Consider the following 11,034-nt stretch of genomic DNA (forward strand, 5'->3'; position numbering starts at 1 on the left):
AGTATTTAAAATCAAAGAGCTGCCAAACATTTAGATTGTTTTCACATTTTATTTGATTTTTCTTGGACTCAAGTGTATCATTGATCAGTGATGATCACTACTTCACCTTCTCGTGCAACTGGAAAAACTGAATGTGTGATCGGACGATATATTAGTATACGAATATTTTTTTCATAATAATATGTTAGTTTTAGATTTTTAAAAATTATAAATTTTTTCTGTCATAGCAATAAATTGGGATGTGCCCATTTGACTAAAAGTTATCTTACCCACGAAATATGTAGGGGCCAGACAATAGAACCTCTTTGGAAAGGGCTCAATAATTCTTTCTACTTCGAAAAATCAATTAATATCACTTCTTTTTGTAAATTATATTGTTTCAGACTCTTAAAAAAAATAAAAATAATATTAAATGTCGGCAGGAAACATAGTTACCTATGTCACTACCACATATGGTCACAACCAATAAAAATATGTCAATATTTATAGTGAAATGAATCAGCACGGAAGTCTTTTTATTGCGTTTGAGTTGCTACAAAATATGATCCAACTCATTTTAATAAACTTTTTTAGTTTTAAATTAGAGTCATTTCATATTATCTTCAACTACCCTTAGACTGTTTATAGTAAAGTAATATTCCATCTTAAAGGAGTACTCCCTCCGTTCCTTGTTAATAGAGGCATTTCTTTTCGGCACGGAGTTTAAGAATAGTGTGTTAAATGGATGGTGAAAAAAGTAAGAGAGAGTAAAGTAAGAGAGATGAAGAGAGAATAAAGTAAAAAGAAGAATTACTTTTTGCTAAAAATAGAAATGACTCAATTAACTTGGAACTTCCCAAAATAGAAAAATGACTCTATTAACATGGAACGGAGGGAGTACTTTTTTTATGCATTTGATTTGAAGTTTTGAACCACTTATCTTATGAATATTTTCCGATATCACACCTTCGTGAATGTAAATACAAGTCCAAAATACCATCTAATTACTTTAATCACAATTTTTTCACAATTAGGTATATACCCGCTTCGACTTTGGAGTCTTTTGCCAACCTCAAAAATTAACATCTTGTAAAATGTGATGTCAAAAATTTATCATTTGTCAAAGTGAGAGCATATATAAATTAGCAAGCGAACTTCAAATCAAAGGGCAAAAAGTAATTCGCAAAAAAGATAAGGTTATGAATCTAAGAGATACATTACTTGCACATTCGAAAATTTAAGATCAATTACGAAATTATTCGTTATGATCGACAATTCAATTTTTTGGCAAAGTAAAGAAAACAAAGCAAAGAAAGACAATTATAGAATTTATATTACTAATATATACACAAGCGACAAACTGTTCTCATTTACAGAACAAGCACAAACAACAATTTACATCTGCAAAATTTTTCTTCATTTTTTTTTCTGCATAATAAAAATCACAGAAACCAACCATCCAGAGCAAAAGGCTACGATCTCATCTTTTAGAACTAAAAGATGCAGTTAAGGTAGCTGTCATAACTTCTCCTATTGAACTCCAACAAACTGCCATATGTCCGGTCTGAAACGCCAACAAACAAGGCGTCTGCATCCGGGCTGAAGGAGATGCCGGCTATTTCACCAAACAGGTCGATCTCCTGCCCTGCTGCATAGTCTGATTTCGTGTCAAACACATGCACGAAGTCGGCTGGCTCAGCCATGGCCATGAACCGGCCATCTGATGTAAACCGGATGGTCCTGATAGCACCCATCCTCCCCTTGAGCACCTGCACGGACTCAGATAGGTTCCTCACGTCCCACAACCTGCACGTCGTGTCTTGGTTCCCCGTGGCCAAAATGTTGCCATCTGGGTGCCAGGCTGACGCAAACGAGTAGTCCAGGTGCCCTTTTAGGTTGCTGACAACCTGCAGTTTAAGTGCTAAGAACATGAGCCCCAGACTTATTTGCATCATAAGGTTAAGCATTCGTGTCGTTTATTTAGCAGAAACTGACCTTCCCCGATTGAGCGTCTGCTAGTAAACATTCGGGGCTGTCACCAAGAACTGCAAGCAACTTCCCATCCGGACTCGCGGAGATGTTCTGCGGTCAAACCAACATAAGAATGGGGTTGAAAGACACTGGCATATTTTAGGAAGTGGCTAGAGCTTCACTTACATTGACAGACCATGGGAACGTGAAACGATTCAGGCATAAGAAGTTTCCACCATCCAAAACCCTCACTTGGGCATCATTGTTCGCAGTGATAACCCTCATCGCACCACTGGGGTTGTGATACACATCGACAGAATTGGTGATAGCGTTCTCATCAGTGGCTACTTTAGTGCAGAAGGCTACCCCAGGTTGATTTAGATACTGCATCCACAGAAAACATACATGTTAACAAAAAGTGAGCTCGGGGACTAACATAAAATGGCGAAGGGAATAACAAATATACCTTGCACATAACCTCTCCTTGGAAACCACCGGCCACCATTAGGTTGTCCTTCACGGCCATGGTGCTTATTTGAACTCGTGAAAGAGTCTGAGCCATAGATCCAGGGGAGTTCTGTCAACATAAACTAGTATGTCAAACGCCAAACCCCGTAGTAATTTTAAGGTACATGATAAGGTGCTAGGAGATGGAACTGACCAGGGTTGGTACAATAGGCCGAGCAACATTAAGTACTTCTCGACTCTTCCTGAGCATGGATGACCAGTGCATCACAGAGTAATTTTGGGTCAGATACACGTCGTGCTTTGAGGTTGCCCATAGTAGGTTCCTCAGCTGAAATGGTGAGAACACAAGCAGTTAGTTGGCATTCACAACCATAGCCCAATTCTTCTAAGAAAATCAAGGAAACAACCACAATTTTCACCATATAGGCAAAACAATTTAAAGAAGAGACACAAGGTTACATCGAAATCTAAATAATTAAGAATTCGCAAGGGCAAAAAAGATTACGCCAGAGATGTGCATCAGTAGTTGAAGAACTGGTTTGTACACAATCAAGTCATTATTCTACAGAGAAACCACAGCAAATGCGTTTTGCTGTTAGCTTTGCAACACTAATGTTTAACCAAGCAAAACAATGTGTGACTGTGACATTATACAACAGAAATGGCACACAAAGTTGCAAGTGTCTGAGAGCACCAAGGTTCACTGAAAAGTTTTTTGGTAACATATAGAGATCACAAATAACACATAACACCCACTGTTAGACTTCCAAAACAAATGCAAAGTAGTCTATACGCATTTATGGGGAAAGAAAAACAAAAATATGAACTTATTAAGGTGACAATCAATTAACTGTGAACACCAGAGTACGGAGTAGATGAATGCCCGAACAGAGGGGGGTCCAGAAAAAAAACAAAAATATGAACTTATTAAGGTGACAATCAATTAACTGTGAACACCAGAGTATGGAGTAGATGAATGCCCGAACAGAGGGGGGTCCAGATGAAAACACATCTCACAACACAAGGTAGCACAAAAGATTAACGCTAAGAACAGTTTACAGTTGAAACAACGTTAAAAATGGCATACAACTGGAAAATAAACCTATTATCTCAAATAGTTATGACTAGTATAGTCAATATAATGAGAGTCAGCCGTCCATGAGCAATGAGATTCCCAAGGAAGACAAGTAATGCCAAGACGCAAACACAGTGAAGTTGTAAACAAAAGTGCACCAGATAAAGGAAGAACATGGACGGATGCCAAGTGTTCAGATCACAATGGTGTATCCAGACGAATGCAAAGAAATAACGACAAAGAAAGCTGGCCAGCAATTAAAAGGACGTATAACTCAGTCCTGATAAACCCCCCACACAATACTACTCATAAATGCTAAGTTAATCCCCCATCATACCATATGGAACGTGTCTTTTACTGCGCCAGCTGCTCAGATAAAACTGCAATGCTGCTTCTAAGGCTGAAGTGAAGAAGTAGCAATCCCGTTCCATGGGTTAAATTATAAGGCAGTTGAGATATATGTTAGTCTAACCAGAATACTTAGTAGAAGTAAGTCTGAATGACAGAAATTCGTGTTAACTAGATAACTCTACAAATGCACAAATGCCTGAAGAACATCAATCACCAGTTATTTAGTTACATGGTTAACTAAGAGGAAATGAAAACACTAAAGAATACAATAGAGGACTCCACAAGAAAACTCATCCTCTAAAACGAGATCATACAACAAAACTAAAGTTGAGTTAGACATGGTCACCTATGAAGTGTCAAAAACTAGCAAAACAAAAGCAATATAAGGAATGCTAAAAAATTTTGAAGTCGCAATTTCATGGAAACATCAAAAGAAATAAATTGTTTGTGAAGTCGCACATGTTGCCTACACTTCCAGTCTATGTAAAGAAGAATTATATGCTCACCTAAGCAGGTTTCAGAAACAAAGTGGTTTCATAACCTGGTATGTGGTAACAATCACTCAATATGGCACCTCCCATTTGCTATAACAGATCTTCTACTATAAATTTATTCATGTGAGTCTCGGTAACATGTTTACAATCTGCACAGAAATGATTCAGTGAAACAAGGCCCCGGCCAATGTTAGTGACCAGGGCAAGGCAAAAAGATAAAATCTAAACCAAACTAAACTTACATAAACAAGTAATGTTAGTTCACAGCAAATTTGATGGTAAAGGAACTTTTAGCAAAACGTATCTATGAACTCTTCTTTTAATAACAAACCAACAAAACAAACCTATGTGAAACCCAAAAAAAAACTATAGTAAATATGCCATATTGAGAACCACTTCAAACAATCAACTATTTTGCTGCTTACATCACATAAGTGTTGAGAACTTACAGTTAGTAAAATAAAAACGAGGACGACTGGAACTAAGATGCAGATGCAGTGCGTCTAACAACAATAATCAAATGCAACAGGTCACGAATGTGGATATACTAAAACAAACTTATGCCTTGTGTGGGAAAAAAACAGTAAACAAATACCAAAGAAATTCACGAATAGGACTTCGACAAATAAAATTCAACAACCCTCAGAGTCACTATGCAAACAGAGTGATCCGTGGAAGGCCTAAGAGAAAACTACTACTGCAATCACACAGTTACTCATTGCAGAGCCATTCCAGCCTTCAACCAACCACGCAAAAATATCAACAAAAAAAGGGGAGTAATATGTTGATACATAAGACCAAAATTAAAAAATAAAAATAAAAAAATCCAGTGGATCTAATTGACTTAAAGTAATATCAGACACACAGTCGCGGGTGGAATGTAAAACCACAGTCACAAGTTGAGTTTAAAAGAAAAAACCAGACGAGACAATCTATCTATACCTGAAAATGGACGATCGTGGATTTGACAAGCCTTGTATTTAACTGGAAATCGTAGAAGTTGTGGCCTTTCTCCACTTTTTTGCACTCCTGCGATGGAGAGAGTACATAATCTTAGCAACACAATTAGCAATAGACCAGCAAAGAGAACAACCTCTCATTATGGTTGCAAAACAATATGGTCAACTAGAGTTATAATCATTACTCCAAACAATCCAAACATCATATACCTTCTCAAGATCTTCACGACTGAGTGACAGACTCTCATAATTCTTGTATTGCTTCAAACGGGATTCACGGTACTCCTCTCTAGTAAAATTGAGCCTTCCCCATGGAATTCCTTGAATATCCTTGCCTTTCTTGACTTCTAAAGCTGATGTATCAGTCATTGGATTGTTCTGTAACATGATTTTCAAATCAATAATGAAATCAAAAGAAACCATTTCTCAGCTGAAAGGAACAATTTGATATGACGCTTCTTATAAAACTTTCAACAAAACGGATTATTACCAGCTCAAAATCGTCCTCAAAATCGGAGTCAGATGAGTCACCATCTATGGAACTACTTCCGATCCTCGGAGAATAGTTTTCATCCTCGAAATCAGTGATGTCGTAGTAATCGTCGACAATATACTCAAGCTCGTGGTTGGGAAATTGCTCCATTGATTTTCACTATAAAACAGAACCAACCAAACCAGAAAGAGACCTCCATTAGAATCTCGTAAAGGAATTTCTCAACAACGAAGGTTTAAGGTAAGAAACCCACCCGGAGATAAAAACGTGCAAATAAGCACAAACAAACCTAACTCAATCAAATCAATATGATACATAAACAGAGACATCAGCTGCCAAAAACGGCCAAACGCGAGTCCGGTGGTTAAGGAATCATATTTGAAAAGTAGTACTCCGTAATTAATTAAAAACTCGATCGGATTTAAAAAGCAGAAGAAACAATTGCCAATTTGCCATAAACAAACGTAAATAAGATCAACGGGACCAATAACTATTCATGCAAAAAGGTATGGAAATCACACTTAAAATATTCACACACACACAAATTGAGTTTTTAATTTATTCCTTTCCGAATCTGATTGAGTTATAAGTTTATAACTATTCACACATTAAATCCGCGATCATGAACAGAAGACGTAAAACACAATAAAACAATGAATTCTACCTGACGAGAATCGTATTTAAAACTAACCAGAAATAGCTAAATCAGGTATATGAAATGAAATACCTCTAAATCAGATTATTAAAAAAATACCTCGAAACGCTTCCGTGGACGAACAGTCAGAAATCGAACGAAAAAACGGGGAGGAGAACAACAGCAACGACAGCAGACTGAGAAATTGGAATCAATCGAATTCAGTGAGATTTCTCGAGCTTCGAGACTGCTAAGGAGTGTAGTCAGATTTGATTCCGAAGAATGTTAGGGAGAAAATGAGCTAGATGCGAGCGAGAAAACTGTGTGTGTGTGTGTGTGTGTGTTTGCAGAGAAGTGAGAAACGGAGAGTTCTTAGTTGTACTTATAAACGAGCATGAAGCTTCGACTGTGTTCTACCGTGGGGTCCAGAACAAGAGCTATGCTTTGGGTCCCATAAAATTAAAACAAAAATTGGAAATTGGAAACTAATGTAAACTCAGCGTGAGAAGGTGTGGGCTCCGCTAACGGAAAACGTCTCGGTTTAACCTGCCGTTAGATTTTACCGTCAACTACTTTGCAAAACCAATTGAAAAATTTACTATCATCACTATGAATTTATGGAGATTTCGTGTGTTTTATTTAAGCCCACCACGCAATTTCATTTGACTGAAATTTGGTATGTGGTAGATTTGACATATAGATGACATAAAATAAAAGGATTAGATACTAAACTTGAGATAGAGGTTATATGATTAAATTTTATCAATAAACTAAAAGATTAGATACTAAACTTGAAAGAGATTGTATATTAATTTTTAGTACTTTTTACCAAAATAAATTTCAAAAGTATACCAAAACCAAAGTATCTCTTCATGTCTCCACAAACAGTCAAACACTAGTTTCAAAGTTATACTAAAACCAAAATGTCTCTTCAGGTCTTCACAAACACTCAAGCAGTAAGAGTGTCTACTATAAGACGGACACTCCAATAGTCCCGCTCCTTTTTTGTCCACAACTCCAAAAATTTGTTTCCGCCACTATGGTGGACACTTTCAATAGCCCCCAAATTTTATAATCAATTTTCATTTTAAAATGTTTTTAGTTTCAATCAAGTATAATTAAAATCATCGCAATGTAAATAATTAAAAAACGAGGTAATTGGTACCGAATATTCGTTGCGTTGAAAATGGTAAAATTATACAACGAATATTTAAAATAAAATACAAATAAAAACTCTGCCACCGTCTACTCGGTGTCGGAGTCGGCTTCCTCGTCTTCTTCTTCTTCTTCTTCTTCTTCTTCTTCTTCTTCTTCTTCTTCTTCTTCTTCTTCTTCTTCTTCTTCTTCTTCTTCTTCTTCTTCTTCTTCTTCTTCTTCTTCTTCTTCTCCTCCTCCATAGCCCGATTCCTGCGAGTCGGGTGATTCGTAGTCTCCACCGTGAATTTTTAAAGAGTAAAAGTGTAGATAGTGAATGAAGGGAGAGTGTGTGAAAAATGGTGAAAAAATGGGTGGTGGAGGAGTGGTACTTATAGAGTTAATTTATTAAAAAAAAAACAATTTTCGAGGGGCGCCGGCGCGCCTATTCGCCGCGTCCGCCCCGAACCGGCTCGTCCTCGCCCCGAAGACGCCGGATGACCGTCCGCCCCGGAAATGTCGTCTGCCTCGGGGCGGACGTGCTCCCCACTATAGATAGCCCAAGGATTGCCCCCGCCGGGACTATAGTCGCGACGGTCCTATATTGGATACCCTAAGTACATCTTTTATTAACGAGAGAAATTTAGTGTTCAAAATATTACTATTCCCCTTCTTTCCAATCAAATTTAAGCCTTTATCGTAATATGAATAATATTTTAATATATCAAATAAGTTAATAAGCTTTTTCAAAGTGAAAGGCAATTAGTGGTAGGTATATCATAATTTTAAGATATTCCATGTAGAAACTAATTATCCAGATTTACTAATTTTGGGGGGATATTTACATATTTTATCCCATTAATTAATCAATAAGCAGGTTGAAAATAATATGAATAAGTCGGTCTTGGCATAGTGGAGGCCTGTTATTTTCTTCATTGATAAGATTTAGTATATTTATTTCTTTACGTCGGTTTTGGTATTGTGGGACCTTTTTATTTTCTTTATTGATATGATATTGTACCATATATTTATTTCTTTTTCATTGAGGAAAAGAAATGCAGCTAATGGAAACAAAAGATGTGTCCATTTTCAAATACGAGGCAATTTGTGATACGCTCTTTAATTGGATGATATGCTAAGAAATGGAGTATTTTTTATTATGAGATATATGGAGTTAGGAGAATTAGGTAAATATAGCATTTATATTTAATTACTGCGAATTATAAAATAAGATAAATAAATGAATGGTAGGGACATTCAAATTACTTAGCCCAAAAGTAAATTCAACCGCAAATCTCTTTATCTTCCTATCAAACAAAATCATTCCAATACACTATAATTAACAAAAAATTAACCATTTTCTTTATTAAATAAATACTTAAAATCACTATCTTCATCAAACACAGCACTACATTCAAACCTAAAGCTATGGACATTAAATAACCAATAGCAATTTACCAACTTCAACTATATATTATCACGCCACTTCAATTCATAATTTCAATCATTAAAAAGGTGGGGAAAAAAGTAAAAAAAAGGACGAAATAATTAAAGATGTGATTCCTTCGGTTAATAAAATCCAAGTTAAAACCAACAAGTGCTAAATCCAAATTACTTAGCTTATTTGAAAAATAATACTCCATGTACATTTCTCGTTTTCCAAAAAGTTTTAATTTTGTCATAGCATAAAAAATCGTCACTTGAAAATTAAATTAGTCTCGCCATATATTTTAGTGAGGAGTAAATAATTTTAATAAAAAATATCAATAATGATTTCTCATTTACTTGCTAGAGAAAATTCAAATTCATATTTGAAAAAGAAGAAGAGTTATACTACAATTAAGTAACTATGTTTTATTGGTGGCTTTATAGAATTCGTTCAGTAAACATAAATTAACCGTCAAATAAAAGGTAATGTCTCGAATAATATAGTCTATTTTCATCATAAATTTCATATTGATCGATCTAACTCTGTCAAAGAATGTGCTTTTTCTTCCAAAAATCACAATATGCATAATTTCTTTCTTATTGGCATTCGTCAATTGAATTGAAAAAAATAGCATATTCGTATTTTCATCTCCATCAAACATTCATCTTTTCATACACCAAAGAAAAAACCTTTATTCTCTTTTCTTATCTCATGCTACGATTTTTGGATTATCTTCCACAATTTTTGCCTACGAGTATTAAAAATGGCTAAGGATATCTGATATGTTAGTTCTTTCCCTTTCTAGATAATCATGCTTTGGTATTTTGGCATTTGGGTGTGAATTTATTTGCTTTCATAACTTATTTATGATGTAGTGTTGCTGCTTTTTTGTGTAAAGATGTGTTGGTTGTTGGGGTTCGATCTTCTTGCCTCCGGTGACATTTGCTATTTTTTTTCTTTGTTCGTGCATATGTGAATCTCTTTACGCTTTCAGTGTTTTAATGTTGCATCTTATCTAATTTTGGTTTTTTACTATCGCGCCATTAAGTTGTCATAGACATACGTCCACATGCAATCCAAATTTTCACATAAATTCTCATTCACGTCCAACTAATACGATGTCGCATTGTGTGCTGTTGATTTGATGACCTAACTAGTACGATGAAGGTGACATCACGGGTGAATATTCTTTTCCTATGTGACGTGTGAGTCTTACATTTGAATTGATTTGCTTGCAGATTTGTATTTGCTAGTATTTTTCTTGATTTTTAGAATTTAAGTTTTTTTCTTGCTTTTTTTATTTGTTATACATATTCTTAATGACTATATATTTTATACAGTAATTTATTGAACTTAATGTTCACAATCTTATCGATCTTTTAGTATAATCAATGCGTGTGAAATGTGTGTGAGTGGGTGTGCCAAAAATACTGACAGGTGGCAACTAGCACTAGTTCCACTTCCACCAGAATGCGCTACACATACAAGTCTACAGCAATTAAAATTTAAAAGAAAATACTCATAATTTTAACTATACCATAATTAGTTGAACAATAAACTGTATTTTAAGTGGTGGAGTGGAGCCCACCAGGTACCTCTAGTTCACCAGCTGCGATACGCGAAACTCCACGTGTCGTCACGACGGAGCAACAGTGGCAGCGTAGCTTACCACGTGGCTAACGCACCATTAATATCATCACAACTGCATACTGGATTTTTCAACACTAACGGCGTTAGCCGTCAACGTTTACTTAACTGCGGTTGAATGGCGGTCTCGTTTCACGTCAAGTTTCCGTAACGCGGGGCATTTGATGTTTTTTTTTTCTTTTTCTTTTCTCTTTTTTCTTAAATTATGTTCACAAATGATATACTCCCTCTCTTTTTCCTCAAAAATGACCCTTTTCTTTTTCAATATGAAATTTAATTTACTGAATGTAGTAAATAAAGAGAATAAAATATGAGAATGAATACAATAGAAAGTTGTATTTCAATTTTTTAAAAATATTCCATACTTGAAAAGAAAAAACCGTTGTTGGATCAGTACTAC

General features: G+C 35.6%; 1 protein-coding gene across 1 annotated transcript; it reads right to left on the reverse strand.

Moving 5' to 3' along the window:
• Nucleotides 1–1,290: 1,290 nt before the first annotated feature.
• Nucleotides 1,291–6,791, reverse strand: LOC121792863 (uncharacterized WD repeat-containing protein C2A9.03-like). Its single transcript, XM_042190985.1, has 9 exons — nucleotides 6,545–6,791; nucleotides 5,788–5,949; nucleotides 5,508–5,675; nucleotides 5,281–5,367; nucleotides 2,612–2,746; nucleotides 2,417–2,527; nucleotides 2,137–2,334; nucleotides 1,975–2,061; nucleotides 1,291–1,886 (listed from the first exon to the last, which is right to left on the reverse strand). Exons 2-9 carry the CDS (start codon nucleotides 5,938–5,940, stop codon nucleotides 1,473–1,475), a joined length of 1,353 nt encoding a protein of 450 aa, XP_042046919.1. The 5' UTR covers nucleotides 5,941–5,949; nucleotides 6,545–6,791; the 3' UTR covers nucleotides 1,291–1,472.
• Between the last annotated feature and the right edge of the window lie 4,243 nt (nucleotides 6,792–11,034).

This window comes from Salvia splendens, chromosome 2 (genome assembly GCF_004379255.2).
Source record: "Salvia splendens isolate huo1 chromosome 2, SspV2, whole genome shotgun sequence".
Taxonomy (NCBI): domain Eukaryota; kingdom Viridiplantae; phylum Streptophyta; class Magnoliopsida; order Lamiales; family Lamiaceae; genus Salvia; species Salvia splendens.

What these genes read in the sequence shown, in the direction of transcription:
- LOC121792863 (XM_042190985.1), bottom strand. Translation starts at nt 5,940, where the DNA reads ATGGAGCAATTTCCCAACCACGAGCTTGAGTATATTGTCGACGATTAC. An exon ending in TTGAGGACGATTTTGAGCTG is followed by an intron (nt 5,676 to 5,787) that starts GTAATAATCCGT and finishes ATCATGTTACAG; the next exon opens with AACAATCCAATGACTGATAC. An exon ending in AAGGAGAGGTTATGTGCAAG is followed by an intron (nt 2,335 to 2,416) that starts GTATATTTGTTA and finishes CTGTGGATGCAG; the next exon opens with TATCTAAATCAACCTGGGGT.